The sequence below is a fragment of the Gorilla gorilla genome, chromosome 11, assembly GCF_029281585.2.
Source record: "Gorilla gorilla gorilla isolate KB3781 chromosome 11, NHGRI_mGorGor1-v2.1_pri, whole genome shotgun sequence".
NCBI classification, from domain to species: Eukaryota; Metazoa; Chordata; class Mammalia; order Primates; family Hominidae; genus Gorilla; species Gorilla gorilla.
In genome coordinates, this window is record NC_073235.2 from 32410240 (window position 1) to 32427293 (window position 17054).

Genomic DNA, 17054 nt, shown 5'->3' on the forward strand with positions numbered 1-17054 from the left:
CCCCAGCTCTAGGAACCCACCCTGAGGAGAATTCCCACAGAGTCACACAAACATAGGGCTGTTCACAGAATCATTACTAAAATAGCACACACTTCAAACAACTCCAATGCCCATCACAAGGAAACTGGCTCAACCAACTATGGAAGCCCACAAGATGGAGTGTATGTAACACTATTACATTAAAAAAAAAAAAAAAAAAAGAACAAGGCAAACTTCTGTGAACTGTTATGGAGTGATTCCTAGCAAACATTAAGCAACAAAGTGAAGTGAGCAACGCCGCCTGCATCTCTTTTCCAGAAAGAACCTACTGTTCAGCCAGGAGAAATATGTGGGTCAACAGTCTCAGGAGCAGGACCAGGCCACTGGTGCCTCATGTGGGCCTCCAACTGCTAACCCTTGCCCCAGAGCACCCTGTGGGCTGGCCATGAGTTCGGCAAATGTGCCTCACAGTCTGAGGCTCTCCCTAATTCTACTTCCTCCCTGCTGGATTTTCCTATGTGATAGCCCCCCCAAAATGTTTACGTTCCTAACTCCATCCCAGTGTCCACTACCATTTGTGGAACAAAGGAGAAATTAGGATCTACAGCCTTGTTGACCTGGGGGGTGCTTGTCAATTCTCAGCATGGGCAAGAGGCCAAGTCTAGGTTCTCCCTGGACGGAAGGCTGTGGCTGGAGGACAGAGAAACATGGGTTCTGGTGATCTTGAAGGGCTGTAGTGATAAAATTGGACCTCAGATGAGCTTCAAAACCAGTTAAAGTCTGCTTTAAGACATATGTCAAATTCTAAAGCTACCCCAGCAGACAGCAAAAACCAAAAATCTCTGAAACGCAGAGTCTTCCTTACTCCCCTGGTGTAAGAGACAAAGATCAGGATACGGATCCACAAGAGGAATGGACTGTGCAAAGCATGTCAGGCTTATGGAAACCCTGTGCTCCAGAATAAGGGCAGAACAAAGGGAGACCGAGCCTTGCCAAAACTGAAATGCATCTAAGCCCAGCACCAAGTGGATTAAGAAAACCATTCAGCATGCTACCTTCCCAGCAAAAGAAGACATCATCAGTGAAACCACCCATAATTTCTAATACACTGCGTGAGACAGTTAATGAAAAACACCAGGCATGCCAAGACAGGACCATGTGACGGAAAAAAAAAAGAACAGAACAAATGGACAATAAAAACTGACGCACAGGTGATCCAGAGACTGCAGTTAGCAAACAGTTTTTAAAATAACTCAGTAGTATGTTGGAAAAAACAGAAGATGGAGAAAATACATAAAAAGACTTGATTCAATACATGAATTATAGCAAATTAGAGCAGAATTAGCAGGACAAATGGAAGCAGATCAGTATAAACTATCTGTATTAAAGCTCATGGAGAAAAAAACAGAAACTACAAAACAGGGTGCAAGAGACAGGAAGGACAGGCTGAAATGGTCTAAAACACTTATAGATGGAGTTCCAGGAGAGGAGAGAAAGGGACAAAAACAATATTTGAAGAGCTACTGCTACTGCTGGAAGAAATCAACTCAGAGTCAAGAAGTTCTCTGAACACTATGCAAGGTAATCACAAATAAAATCGCATCTAGTTACATCATGGTAAAAGCAAAGATATTTTCAAAGTAGCAAGGTACACAGGGGTTGGGGGAAATGTAGAGAAGAAACATAATTTCAAAGAGGCAAAAATTATTCTGGGCCGGGCACAGTGGCTCAGGCCTGTAATCCCAGTACTTTGGGAGGCTGAGGTGGGATGAGCACAGGAGTTTGAGATCAGCCTGGGCAACATAGTGAGACCCAATCTCTACAAAAATTAAAATTAAAAAATTATTCAGGCATGGTAGCACACACCTGTAGTCCCAGCTACTTGGGAGGCTGAGGCAGGAGGATCCCTTGAGTCCAAGGAGTTTGAGGCTGCAGTGAGCCGTGACTGCACCACTGCACTGCGGCCTGAATGACAGAGCAAGACCCTTTCACAAAAAAAAAAAAAAAAAAAAAAATTATTTTGACAGAAACCAGATGACAAATTTTATCTTTAAAGTGCTGAGAGGAAATAATGTGACATTATTCGGGAAAATAATCTTCACAGATGTGATTAAGTGAAGGATCTTGAGATGAGGTCATTCTGGAATCCTGGACTGCCCAGGCTGGCTCTAAATCCAATGACAAGTGTCCTTATAAAAAACACACAGGGCCGGGCACGGTGGCTCAGGCCTGTAACCCCAGCACTTTGGGAGGCCAATCACCTGAGGTCAGGAGTTTAAGACCAGCCTGGCCAACATGATGAAACCCCATCTCTACTAAAAATACAAAAATTAGTCGGGCGTGGTGGCACGCACCACGCACCTGTAATCCCAGCTGCTCAGGAGGCTGAGGCAGGAGAATCACTTGAACTTGGGAGGCAGATGTTACAGAGAGCCAAGATCACGCCACTGCACTCCAGCCTGGGTGACAGAGTAAGACTTCGTCTCAAAACAAACACACAAAAGACACACAGGAGAGGATGTGACCATGGAGGCAGAAATGGGAGTGATGCAGCCACAAAGCCACATGCTAAAGACTGCAGACAGCCACCAGAAACTAGAAGATGCAAGGAATGGATTTTCCTCTGGGCCTGCACTAGGAGTACAGACCTGCCAACGCCTTGATTTCGAACCTCTGGGAATACATCTCTATGGCTTTAACCCACCAAGTTTGTGGTTACCTGTTATAGCAGCCACAAAAAAAACAAATACACTCGGCAAAAGAATGCCTCAAAAGAAAAGCAAAATAAAGACAATTTCACAAAACAAAATTCACTAACAGACTTGTGGTTAAAAAAAAAAAAATGTGGCTCGGCGCAGTGGCTCACGCTTGTAATCCCAACACTTTGGGAGGCCGAGGTGGGAGGATCACCTGAGGTCAGGAGTTCTTGATCAGCCTGGCCAATATGGCAAAAACCCATCTCTACTAAAAATACAAACATTAGCTGGGCATGGTGGCGGGCGCCTGTAATCCCAGCAACTCAGGAGGCTGAGGCAGGAGAATCACCTGAACGCGGGAGGCAGAGGTTGCAGTGAGCCAAGATCACGCCATTGCACTCCAGCCTGGGCAACAAGAGTGAAACTCTGTCTCAGAAAAAAAAAAAAAAATGTTGAGAGTTGTTCAGATAAAGGTAAATGACTCCAGAGAGAAACATGTAAATAGAGAAAGCAATGAAGAGCACCAAAAACAGTAAATGTGTGAATAAATATAAATGGCTGTTGACTGCACAAAATTAAAACAGTAATGTCTTTTTTTTTTTTTGAGAGAGTCTCGCTCTGTCACCAGGCTGGAGTACTGTGACACAAGTAATATCTTAAGGTAAGGCAACAACAGAAAAAGAGGGGCTCACGCTTATAATCACAGCACTTTGGGAGGCTCAGGAGAGCGGATCACTTGAGGTCTGCAGTTCGAGACCAGCCTGGCTCACACAGTGAACCCTGTCTCTACTAAAAATACAAAAAATTAGCTGGGCATGGTGGCATGCATCTGTAATCCCAGTTACTCGGGAGGCTGAGGCTGAAGAATCACTTGAACCCGGGAGATGGAGGTTGTAGTGAGCTGAGATCGTGCCACTGCACTCCAGCCTGGGCAACAGGGCAAGACGGTCTCAAAAAAATAAAAATAAAAGAGGTATAATCTTTATAATAAGCACTAAAAGAATAGTAAAAGAATTTTTTTTTTTTGAGACGGAGTCTTGCTCTGTCGCCCAGGCTGGAGTGCCGTGGCACGATCTCAGCTCACTGCAAGCTCCACCTCCCGGGTTCACGCCATTCTCCTGCCTCAGCATCCTAAGTAGCTGGGACTACAGGCGCCCGCCACCATGCCTGGCTAATTTTTTTTTGTATTTTTAGTAGAGACGGGGTTTCAGTGTTAGCCAGGATGGTCTCGATCTCCTGAACTCATGATCTGCCTGCCTCGGCCTCCCAAAGTGCTGGGATTACAGGCATGAGCCACTACGCCCAGCCTGTCACTCCTTTTCTTACAGTTTCTCTACTCAGCCCTTCTGGAGAAGAGCTCCAGATGTTTCTTCACTGTTCTGTTTTCCTCCCTTTCCTTATGTTGCATTCTGGTTCTCTCTTAACCAGTGTCTTGTCTTGATATTAACCTGAAATTTGTTCATATGCCATTTTGTTTCATTTCTTAAAGTTCCAGCTAGTTCTTTTTTCTCAGCATCTTGTTCCCCACTTATGTTTCTGATTCTTTCTTTTATATCTGCAATTCTTCTAAACTTGGCTACGTGACATAACATCTACCTGATGGTTCTTCTCCTGCAGTCTGTCATGGCTGGTGCCTCTTACTTGATGGGAGGCATCCCATGCTAGCAGGCAGAACTTTGCCTGCAGGAAGCCCACGCAACCTGGGTTGTGAACATATGCCCCCACAGCAGTTCTGCATTCGCTGCTGTCAGGAGCCCCAGGAGTAACCAAGCCTGGAGACTATTTTTACGTTAATTTCTCAACTTCTGAACCCCTGGGGAGTATAATACAAGCTAGAGCCCCAAACATCTCTGAATGCTTACAAAGTCTTAGTAAAGATCTCCCCCTTCTCAGAGCCCAAGCATACAAACTTCCTTATGGGGCCACTGGACGACTAGACTGTTTAGTCTATCTCTTTGCTGGGAGTATCACCCTCCAGAGGGACGAGAATGACTGATAAGAAGTCTCACTCTCATTCCCTGTCGCAAGGGTCCTAATACTCAATCTCTATCCCCATGTGGGTTGTTAAAACCCACAAATAGCACATGTCCCCAGGACAGGCACGACATTAGTTCAAAGGCCAAGTTAGCTGGGTTTAACATGGCCTTCACATTTGACCCCAGATATCTCTCTTACCTCCTGCAAGTTCAGTTATACAGTTGTAAAATGTTTTATTTCACTTTCTGAGAGTCTTAGCAACAAAGTTTTGGGGTTATCTCTTCTACCATATTATCAAAACCCAAAATGAAACTGTATCATTATAAATAACTACTCCTTGTGCAAAGTCACCGAAGGGAACAACCATTTGCTATTTTTGACCAACCAGCTCCTATCCCCTCAATATCCATTTCGCTGCAACCCTCACTTGCAGTCCACATTTGACTAGCTGACTCCACTAAAGGGATGTGGATCAGGCCTAAGTCAATCAGCAGACTCCCCTTTGTGGCCCAGGGATGGATGCTGAGTTTAATCAGAACAAAGCCCAGGACTGGTTTGAATAGAGAACAAGCAGTCCCATCAGGCTTTCCTGTAGAGTGGAGGTAAAGAGGCTCTTAGTGAGGGACTACTGGGAGGGGCCTGAACTTCAGAGACCACAATGAGAAGGAGTGGGACCTGTGACCAACACTAAGTTAATACTGAGAAAGCGAAGCTGAGACCAGGAGGTAGAGAAACTAGATCCTGGTCCCAACTGCTGGAGCCACTAGATCAAGTTTTGACTAAATCCAGTCCTATCATTTGATTTTTCACTTCCAGGTATTTTCTTTCTTGTCTAAGCCACTTTGAGCTGCGTTTGTCAATAGAAAGCATTCTTAGTGACATGAAAATATACCAAGTATTCAAAGTTCAAAAATGAAAACAAAATTTTACTTGCTTACCTGGATAACCAATTCCTTTGGCATTTGCATAGGGAACCCCAGAAGATCCAGGACTATAAACAGGATTCATGATTTCAAAAACTAAAAGAAAAAAAAGGGAATTTAGGCAAGCACTTTTGCTCTCAGATTTTTCTCCAGTACCAGTCCCCAAAAAGCAGGTAGCTAGAGTCCTTTCTCTAGGCTGCTATAAAACAATGCATTTCATGCTGCCCCCAACCAGCAGAGAACAGAAAAGGGACACTCGATGTCCTAATGGGTGCCAAACCAGGGCATGATAAACTTTTTTTCACAGTTCTCCTCAGTCCATCAGAAGCTAAGGAGTAAAAACTGTTAGCTATATGTCCACTAAAAACAAGGGGAAAGGCCAGGTATGGTGGCACACTCCTGTAATCCCAGCACTTTGGGAGGCCCAGGTGGGCAGATCACCTGAGGTCAGGAGTTTGAGACCAGCCTGGCCAACATGGTGAAACCCCATCTCTACTAAAAATACAAAAATTGGCCAGGCATGGTGGCTCGTGCCTGTAATCTTAGCACTTCGGGAGGCTGACGTGGAGGGATCACGAGGTCAGGAGACCAAGACCATCCTGGCCAACATGGTCAAACTCCGTCTCTACCAAAAATACAAAAATTAGCTGGGCGTGGTGGCGCATGCCTGTAATCCCAACTACTCAGAACGCTAAGGCAGGAGAATCGCTTGAACCAGGTAGTCGGAGGTTGCAGTGAGCCAATATTGCACCACCGCACTCCAGCCTGGCGACAGAGCGAGACTCCGTCTCAAAAAAACAAAACAAAACAAAAACAAACAAAAATTAGCCAAGTGTGGTGACGCACACCTGTAATCCCAGCTACTTGGGAGGCTGAGGTACAAGAATCACTTGAATCCAGGAGGTGGAGATTAGCAGTGAGCCGAGCTCATGCCATTGCACTCCAACCTGGACAACAGAGCGAGACTGGAGATTAGCAGTGAGCCGAGATCATGCCATTGCACTCCAACCTGGACAACAGAGCAAGACTGGAGATTAGCAGTGAGCCGAGATCATGCCATTGCACTCCAACCTGGACAACAGAGCGAGAGTTTGTCGCAAAAAAAACAAGGGGAAAACCCTACAAGTAACCAAAATGTTCTTCTAACAGAGGATAGTTAAGTTAACCAAGACATATCCAGAACATGAAATATCACGCAGCTGCTTTTCAAGAAATGTTTAAAAACAGAATAATACAATGTTAAGTGAAAACAAAGTAGAGTATTATACTGCATCCTGCATTACACAGTATGATCCCAAATAAACACCTATGTGCATAAAAATGTGCATCCCTGGCACAAACAGAAAAAAAGTCTGAAAAGAAATATATAAAAATATGAACAGTGATTGACTCTAGATGGGAGTGGATTTAGTGGTCCTTTTGCAATTTCCTGTATTTATTTATTTATTTATTTATTTATTTATTTTCCCAGACGGAGTCTCACTCTGTCGCTAGGCTGGAGTGCAGTGGCATGATCTCAGCTCACTGCAACTTTGCCTCCCAGGTTTAAGTGATTCTCCTCTCTCAGCCTCCCGCATAGCAGGGACTACAGGCGTGCGCCACCACACCCAGCTAATTTTTGTATTTTTAGTAGAGACGGGGTTTCACCATGTTGGCCAGGACAGTCTCATCTCTTGACCTCGTGATCCGCCCACCTCAGCCTCTCAAAGTGCTGGGACTGTATTTCTTCCCCCCGCCCCCCACCCCACCCCAAGACAGGGTCTTGCTCTGTTGCCCAGGCTGGAGTGCAGTGGCACAATCTCAGCTCATTGCAACCTTGACCTCCTGGGTTCAAGTTGATTATCCCACCTCAGCCTCCCTAGGAGCTGGGACTACAGGTGTGGTGCCACCACACCTGGCTAAGTTTTGTATTTTTTTTTTTTTTTAATAGAGATGAGGTTCCATCATGTTGCCCAGGCTGGTTTCAGACTGCTGGGCTCAAGATATCCACCCACCTCAGCAGCTTCCCGAGTAGATGGGACTACAGGTGTGTGCCACCATGCCACTCTAGTTTCCTGTATTTCTTCAAAAACTTGTTAAATTTTTTTTCCTAAGAAAGACTAACTGGTTACAGCCCAGCACCTCTATGAATCCAGTCAATGTTTTATCATCCATGAATCTTTCTTTTTCCTGACAAGTTCAAGAACTTGCACAGCCACAACCAGGACTCTACCCCTCCCCAACAGAAGTACTGTTGGGAACTGATTCCCATTCAGCTCTCTAGTAAGCTCCTCTGAATCTTATCCAGGGTATTATTTACTTTTATTTATTTTTTAGACGTGGTCTCGCTCTGTCAGTCATAGCTCACTGCAGACTTGATCACCCAAGCTTAAGTGATCTTCCCACCTCAGCCTCCAGAGTAGCCAGGACTACAGGTGTGCATCGCCACGTCTGGCTCATTTTTAGTAGAGACAGAGTCTCGCTACGTCACTCAGGCTGGTCTTGAACTCCTGAGTTCAAGTGATCCTCCCGCCTTGGCCTCCTAAAATGCAGTGTATTAAAGTGTGAGCTTTCACTATTCCTCATCTGGTAAATCACTCACTGACGTATGTGGTTATAAAGATTAAGGTGATCTTTAAGATTTAAAACAGCATGTGTGGGGGTAGGGGGGTATATGGGAACTCTCTGTACCTTCTGCTCAATTTTGCTGTGAACCTAAAACTGCTAGACCTAAAAAAAGTCTATTTTTAGGCTGAGTACAATGGCTCATGCCTGTATTCCCAGCACTGTGGGAGGATCGCTTGAGGCCAGGAGTTCAAGACCAGCCTGGGCAATATAATAAGCTTCCATCTCTGAAAAACATGTAATAAGTAACAAAACACAAAATGTGCATTTTATGTCTGTCTTCCCCACATCCCCATTTAGAATGTAGCCAAAACAAGCAGGGAACATGCACTTGGTTCTGTTTAAAGGCAATATCTCCAGCATCAATAACAACATCTGGTACAAAATAGCTGCAACTACCTACCGACTTTCTAAAAAACAAATGCCTTTCAGAACACTCTAGGTGTCAAAATCCATTACAAAGACAAAATACAAAAAGAAACCACTTCAAATTTTCAGCTCATTTGACTCATTTAGAATATTCACAACCAAGCAATCCTGTAGTAAGAAGAAAATATTAGGTCGCATCCTTAGCCTCCGTAACAGGAAGTTCTGGATTAAATTAGGAATAAACTGGCAACTTTAGTAACTAAAACATTCATTACCTGAACTGTCTAATTTTTTTAAACTTCTAAACCAAATCCAAATGCCAGATTTGTCATGCCATTCACAACTACAGCTACGTGATAGGTCTTGACCAGCACTGACCAACAAAACTTTGTACAATGACCACATCCTTCTCCATCTGTGCTGTCCCCTACAGCAGCCGCCTGCCAAGAGTGCTGAGCATCTGAAAAGTAAGGCTAAACGAGGCTACTGTGAGACTGATCTTTTAGCTTTATTTAACTTCAACATAAGTAGTCACATGTGGCTAGTGGTTACTATACTGGACAGTGCAGGCCTACAGTTCAGAGTAGGGAGGAAACAAGTATACAAAGGCATAGCAGGTAGGCAGGAGAATCAATTGTGTGTCTTACCCTACAGTTTAGGAATAAACATACTAGCAACTGCCAATCCCTATTCCCCTGTACTTTTAACCCATGCTTGGCGGATCTGCAACCAAGAAATTGTGGAGGTCTGCAAATACTTCACCTACTTCTCTGGTTCAACTATCATCTCTCAAGAAGCAAATATTTCCCAAATGTTATTTCTTTCTTCTGTGCCAGGAGCTACTAATTTTTATTTCTTAATTGAATTCCAGATAAGCAAAGCACTACACAAAGCCCACAGAGAAAACAAAATGGCAAGTCACAATCTCTTCTGAGTTTTACAATCTGGAAAAGCGCTGTCCAACAGAACTGTTCACAAAGATGGAAACAAGCCCTGGCAATATGGCAAGACCCTGTCTCTACAAAAAGTAAAAAGATCAGCTGGATGTGGTGGTGCACACCTGTGGTCCCAGCTACTTGAGATCAGTTGACTCCAGGAGTTCGAGGCTGCAGTGAGCTATGATCGTATCACTGCAGTCCAGCCTAGACAATGGAGCAAGACCCTATCTCAAAAACAAAGATGAAAGCCTGTCTGTACTATCCAAATATGCTAAGTGAATTTTTAGTTTAATTAACTTCAACAGTCCTATGTAGGTGACAGCCATCGTATTGGACAGTGCAGACATATACATAATAAGATTAAAAGTATGAATACTTTCTGATACAAGGCAACAAGTGTTAAGAGTCACAAGAGAATAAAGTGTTCTGAGGGCTGAGGGGAGAGCAAAAATTCTGTGGGGGAGGGAAGAAATAGGAAAAACTTGATTAAAGGGCAGCGTTAGGCCAGGCACAGTGGCTCATGCCTGTAATCCCAGTACTTTTGGAGGCCGAGGTGGGAGGATCACTTGAGGTCAGGAGTTGGAGACCAGCCTAGCCAACATGGTGAAACCCCATCTCTACTAAAAATACAACAAAAATTAGCCAGGCGTGTTGGCAGGCACCTGTAATCCCAGCTACACAGGAGGCTGAGGCAGGAGTTGCAGTGAGCTGAGATCGTGCCACTGCACTCCAGCCTGGGCAACAGAGCAAGACTCCGTCTCAAAAAATAGTAATAATAATAATTAAAGGGCAGCATTTGCAATAAACAATGGATAGGATCAAATCAGCCTCAGAAATGAGAAAAAGCAAGATGCATTTTAAGAACATTAAGCAACTGAGTTTGTTTGGAGCTTAGGCTCTATGTAGGGAATCAGTAATAGATGATTGTGGAGACATAGCTTAGGTACAACCACCAAGTGGAGACCCTTAAATACGGGCTGAGTGGAGATGTCCTCTGGTAGGCAAAGAAGCTCCTGAGCAACTCTGAGGTAAACAGAGTTACCACATGACCCCACAATTCCACTCCTAGGTACATACCCAAGAGAAGTGAAAACACATGCTACACCTACAGTTGGACATGAACATTTGTAACAGTATTATTCCTAACAGCCAAAAACTGCAAATTCAAAAGAAGTACTGAAGGATGTTAGGAGGCTCTCCTTCCATAATGACCTGACTTATAGCCTAGACCAATAATAATAAAACTCTACTTGGGTGGTTGCAGTGGCTCATCCCTGTAATCCCAGCACTTTGGGAGGCCGATGAGGGCGGATCACTTGAGGCCACGCGTTCGAGACCAGCCTGGGCAACATGGTTAAACCCTGTCTCTGCTAAAAATACAAAAATTAGCTGGGCGTGGTGGCACACACCTGTAATCCCAGCTACTCGGGAGGCTAAGGCATGAGAACTGCTTCAACCTCGGAGGTAGAGGCCACAGTGAGCTGAAATCGCACCACTGCACTCCAGATGGGGCGACAGAGCAAGACTCCGTCTGGGGGGAAAAAAAATCAAATGGAGCCTTTACATCTAACTTCCAGTTTACAAGAAACGCAGGAGTAGGAGGGAATATGCTGAATGACACCATGAAACAATCAGACAAACCCCAAAAGTGGGACATTCCAGAGGACAAATGACCCAGTTTCTTCAATAAGGCAATGGTGGGGGGAAAAAAGGGGCGGGAGAGGAGGAAGGCCAGATAGTTCTAGATTAAAATAGATATAGACATAAAAGCAATAGCTGAATTTTGTTTGGACTCGATTTAGACTGAAACAACTGTAAACAGAGTTTAAAGATATCTGGGACATGACTGAATACTGGGTATCAGCTGGTATGAAACAATTATGTTTAATCCTGGTAACAGTACTGTGATTATGTATAATTACATAAATTTGTAAAGACACAATAAAGTATATAAAGTCGAAAATGATACATCTATACTTTAAAATATTTCTACAGAGCTAATAATCTCTACATCAAGTAGAGATATGTAAATGCTAATAATCTTTACATCAAGATGTTGCATATAAGGTTATGCACTGTACTGCCCATTTTCAATTTTGCATAATGCAAAACTAAAGAAAAAACACACCATCACCAATCTACCTGAAATGTTAGTGCTACTAAAATCTCCCTGCAACCACCAACTTTCCAGTCTAATTTGCTGTGGACTAAGAAACCCAAACCCAAGGCTGGATCTACAGTGTACCACATTTTTTTTTTTTTTTTTGAGACAGAGTTTTCACTTTTGTTGCCCAGGCTGGAGTGCAATGGCGCGATCTCAGCTCACTGCAACTTCTGACTCCCGGGTTCAAGCGATTCTCCTGTCTCAGCCTCCTGAGTAGCTGGGATTACAGGCATGTGCCACCACACCCAGCTAATTTTGTATTTTTAGTAGAGACAGGGTTTCTCCACGTTGGTCAGGTTGGTCTCGAACTTCCGACCTCAGGTGATCCGCCAGTCTTGGCCTCCCAAAGTGCTGGGATTACAGGCGTGAGCCACTGCACCGGGCCGAGCTTACCACATTTTTAGTTTCCCATTTGAAATGACTCAACTGTCAGAATTCTTATGGGTGGTTTGACACCTGCATTAGAATAGACAAATGTGAGATTACCTTTAAAAAGATGACAGCAAAAATTCCTAACTTGAAAATCAAATCATAATCAGAAGAAAACTCTATCTTTAAAATGAAAGACCTGGCCAGGCGCAGTGGCTCACGCCTGTAATCCCAGCACTTTGGGAGGCCGAGGCGGGTGGATCACAAGGTCAGGAGATCGAGACCATCCTGGCTAACACGGTGAAACCCGTCTCTACTAAAAAAAAAAACAAAAAGAAAATTAGCCAGTCACAACTAGTTGGGGAAGCTGAGGCAGGAGAATGGTGTGAACCCGGAAGGCGGAGCTTGCAAGGAGCCGAGATGGCGCCACTGCACTCCAGTCTGGGCAAGCAAGACTCCATCTCAAAAAAAAAAAAGAAAGAAAAAAGAAAGACCTGGCTGGGCATGGTGGCTCACGCCTGTAATCCCAGCACTTTGGGAGGCCAAGGTGGGCAAATCATGAGGTCAGGAATTCCAGACCAGCCTGGCCAACATGGTGAAACCCCGTCTCTACTAAAAATACAAAAATTAGCCAGCGGTGGTGGTGCGCACCTGTAGTCCCAGCTACTTGGGAGGCCGAGGCAGGAGAATCACTTGAACCCAGGAGGCAGAGGTTTCAGTGAGCTGAGATCATGCCACTGCACTCCAGCCTGGGCGACAGTGACGCTCCATCTCAAAAAAAGAGGCCGGCGCAGTGGCTCACGCCTGTAATCCCAGCACTTCGGGAGGCCGACGAGGGCGGATCACGAGGTCAGGAGATCGAGACCATAGTGAAACCCCGTCTCTACCAAATATACCAAAAAAAAAAAAAAAAAAAAAATTAGCCGGGCACGGTGGTGGGCGCCTGTACCCAGCTACTCAGGAGGCTGAGGCTGGAGAATGGCGTGAACCCAGGAGGCTGAGCTTGCAATGAGCCCAGACCGTGCCACTGCACTCCAGCCTGGGCGACAAAGCGAGACTCTTGTCTCAAAAAAAGAAAAAAAAAAAAGAAAGACCTATCACTATATACTATTGTTTCCTAGTTTGGAAACATACCATCTCTAAACAAAGTTCCACACAGAGCACTAAGTATAAAATACTATAACACGAGGCCTTTAAAATTTTATATCAACAAATCTAATTTTAAGAGGTTTAGATTCACTCTCAGAAACACCAATATACAAGATACAATACTCACAAAAATCAACATTGGAAATTCTCAGTAATGTCTGGCAACATCAACAAGAGCTTGTAGACTTGGTGGCAAGTGCCTGTAACACCAGTGCTTTGGGAGGCTGGGGCAGAAGGACCGCTTGAGCCCAGAAGTTTGAGATCAGCCTGGGCGATATAGTGAGACTCCCATCTCTACAAAATGAACATATATATGTATAATATATACAAATTTTTTGTTTGAGATGGAGTCTCGCTTTGTTGCCCAGGCTGGAGGGCAGTGGCACAATCTCGGCTCACTGCAAGCTCCACCTCCCGGGTTCACACCATTCTCCTGCCTCAGCCTCCCCCAGTGGCTGGGACTACAGTTGCCTGCCACCATGCCCGGCTAATAATTTTGTATTTTTAGTAGAGACGGGGTTTCACCATGTTATCCAGGATGGTTTTGATCACCTGACCTCGTGATACGCCAGCCTCAGCCTCCCAAAGTGCAGGCATTACAGGCGTGAGCCACTACGCCTGGACAAAAATATATTTTTAAAAAAGAAGCTGGACACGGTGGCTCACGCCTGTAATCCCAGCACTCTGGGAGGCCAACGCGGGTGGATCACTTGAGGTCAAGAGTTCGAGACCAGCCTGGCCAACATAGTGAGATGAGACCCCATCTCTACTAAAAACACAAACATTACCTGGGCAGGATGGCATGCGCCTGTAATCTCAGCTACTCCGGAGGCTGAGGCAGGAGAATCACTTGAACCCGGGAGAAGGAGGTTGCAGTGAGCCGAGATTACTCCACTGCACTCCAGCCTGGACGACAGAACAAAACTGTCTCAAAAAAATAAATAAATAAATAAATAAAAAATAAAGCATATAGGCCGAGCGCGGTGGTGTCTCCAGCACTTTGGGAGGCCGACGTAGGTGGACCACCCGAGGTCAGGAGTTCAAGACCAGACTGGGCAACATGGTAAAACCCCGTCTCTACTAAAAATACAAAAATTAGCTGGACGCAGTGGTGCGTGCCTGTAATCCCAGCTACTCGGGAGGCTGAGACAGGAGAATCCCTTGAGCCCGGGAGGCGGAGGTTGCAGTGAGCCGAGATCACGCCATTGCACTCCAGCCTGGGCGACAGAGCGACACTCCGTCTCACAAAAAAAAAAAAAAAAAAAGAAAAGAAAAGAAGTTCTCTCCCCCAAACTTTACCTTCATTACCAAGGTTTGGGTTTGCATTTTACTGGGAGGAATTCATGTATTTCTGCACAGTACAATCAGACAGACTTAACAGACTGGACACAAGGCATGAAAAAACTATTACTCTATTACGCTGGTGTACTGTTCTTTTAAAATTGTGCTCGGCCAGGCGCGGTGGCTCACGTCTGTAATCCCAGCACTTTGGGAGGCTGAGGCGGGCGGATCACGAGGTCAGGAGATTGGGACCATCCTGGCTAACACGGTGAAACCCCGTCTCTACTAAAAAAAAAAAAAAAAAACAAAAAAATTAGCCAGGCGTGGTGGCGGGCGCCTGCAGTCTCAGCTACTTGGGAGGCTGAGGCAAAAGACTGACGTGAATCCGGGAGGTGGAGCTTGCAGTGAGCCGAGATGGCGCCACTGCACTCCAGTCTGGGCAACAGAGGGAGACTCCGTCTCAAAAAAAAAAAAAAAAAAAAAAGTGCTCAATTGATCCAGGAAAAGAAACTGTCTAAGACAACTTGGGTATAATTTCCCTTTAAACTACGGAACCTATATAAAAAAATTTTAAAACGCACTGTAGATTTTTTTCAATTCTAATCCTCTACTTCTATGGCATTACACTGCTCTTACTTCCTAACAAATACATTAAGATCTGATAAGAAGACCTGGGCTGCTTCCTGCCTCCTTTCAGGTTCCAGGCACTTAACTCATACACACAGCCTAATTCTTCCACTATTCCTAAGTGCAGGAGTTAGGAAGAAGAGAACTACCTGCTTCGGCATTTCCAGTGACTGCTGCACAGGGAACACCCAGGAGAACCCAAAGAAAGCAGGCTCCAACTCTTAAAGTCTACAGGCCGCCTTCTACGAGACCTTAACTTTCATTTAGTCAAAATCACAACTAATTTTAACTCATTTTAAAGCTTTCTGGTATGCAGAAACATTCCAAAATGTTACATGAGTAACATATGCCAACACTCCACCAAAGTAAGCCTGCTTTGTAAAGACAAAGAGAAGCAAGATCTTCACAATTTCTGCAACACTAGCTTCAAAATTAGAATAGCCTTACACTGCTCAAATCTTGGCTGTCAAAGCAAAAATAACCCACTCCTTCTTTATCTACAAGAGCTTAAAAATGTGTCCTGTTTTTGCCAAAACCAAAAAGTTTTATTTAATCTAGAATCTTTCATCCATAGTATTTGAGAAAAGTGATCTCAAATTACACAAGGATGACCTGAAAGTTTAAGGAGTGGAAACTATATAAACCTTTTTATTTGTAAAGCTTCCTCGCATGCGAAAACACTGCAAAATATTGTTTGACTTTAATGATTAAACATTAACTCAAACAGCCCATGAGATACACACTTCATGTTCACATACACTATAAAACAGAAATACCCTTATTTGTGGACGTCGTAAAGGCGCACCGCACTCTTTTTTCAAAGTTAACCCAGGCTAGGCCACGAAACGTCCTTTCTGAAGGAAATCTTAAAAATCTGTAATTTAAATCGTGCCTTTTCAAGCTGGAAGGAGAACGCTCAGATTCCGCCAAGCAAAAAAAAAAAAAATTATCTTTACTTCGTGGGTAGACAAAGTGAGCAGTTACACATTGGAAATGACTATTGTCACAAAGCTCTGCCCCCGGGTTTCACGCTCGCATTCCTGACGGCTGTGACCCCGACCTTTAGGAGAACGCCCCGCGCCGCGAAGCCACCTCGGCCACCTAGGCTGCAGGCCCGCGCCGCCCGGACCGCACCTGCACGCGTACGTGTCCGGCCGAGCTCCGCCCCCGGCCCCCGCCCGGCCTTGCCCGCGGCACAAAGCGCAGCCCAGGCCGGTCCAGACGCCCAGCGACCCCGAGCCGCGGGCCGACCTTGGCGCCGCCCCGAGCCGGCCGCACAAAGCGCCGCACTTCCGGCCTGGACGCGCAGTCGCCCGCTGCCCGCCCCCACTCACCGCGCCGCGGCGGCGACCTGGGCCTCAGTGACCAGCGCACGCCGGCCCGCGGCGGGCTTGGCCGTGGGGCGAAACAAGGGGGGCGCGCCGAGGAGACCTGCTACGATAAGAGGCTGACCCTCCGAGCCCCGCGTCTCCGCCGCCTCCCGGACGCCGCGCTCCCGCTCGCTCGGCTCCGCTTGGCCCGGCCCGCCTCTCCGCAGCCCGCGCTCCCCGCCGACGCTGCGCAGCCACCGGAGCCGCCGACCTCACTTCCGCCTGAGCGCGCCGCGACGGGGGCGCGCCGGGCACGTGACTGCGCAGCGTGCTCGCTCCCGCCGGCGCCCTCGAGACGCCCGGATGGACGAGCGCGAGCGCGAGCGCGGAGTGGGCAGGTCCCAGTTGGCGAAAGGGCCGGATGTAGCTGTAGTTTTTTTATTAACTGTCTGTGAAAAAAGTATTTAATTTATATTTTGAGATAGTCCCGCGCCGCAGAAACCTTTGTGTGTGCCCAGACGCCAGGGCGCGGATCCTCAGGCCGCACCCGGGAGTCGACCACACCCCGGGTGACCGCCACTCCGGGGTCGGAGCGGGGCGGAACTCAGCTCACAGATTCTTTGCCAGTGCGGAGGCTGCGGGCGCCCGCTCAGGAGTGCAGATTTTTA

At 46.0% G+C, this 17054-nt stretch overlaps 1 protein-coding gene across 5 annotated transcripts in view; it reads right to left on the reverse strand.

Annotated features, from left to right (window-relative positions):
* FAM168B (family with sequence similarity 168 member B) overlaps positions 1–16634 on the reverse strand; it is a 45681-nt gene extending 29047 nt beyond the window's left edge. The window contains exons 1-2 of one of the 5 annotated variants that reach the window (XM_031008719.3): positions 16411–16634; positions 5591–5671 (exon numbers count right to left, since the gene is read on the reverse strand). In XM_031008719.3, the coding sequence (XP_030864579.1) occupies positions 5591–5660 (70 nt within the window). In that variant the 5' untranslated portion in view covers positions 5661–5671; positions 16411–16634. Of the gene's footprint in view, positions 1–5590; positions 5672–13295; positions 13458–16136; positions 16366–16410 lie in introns of those variants that run through there. The other 4 variants (XM_019022294.4, XM_019022295.4, XM_019022296.3 and 1 more) reach the window with 4 other exon arrangements.
* Between the last annotated feature and the right edge of the window lie 420 nt (positions 16635–17054).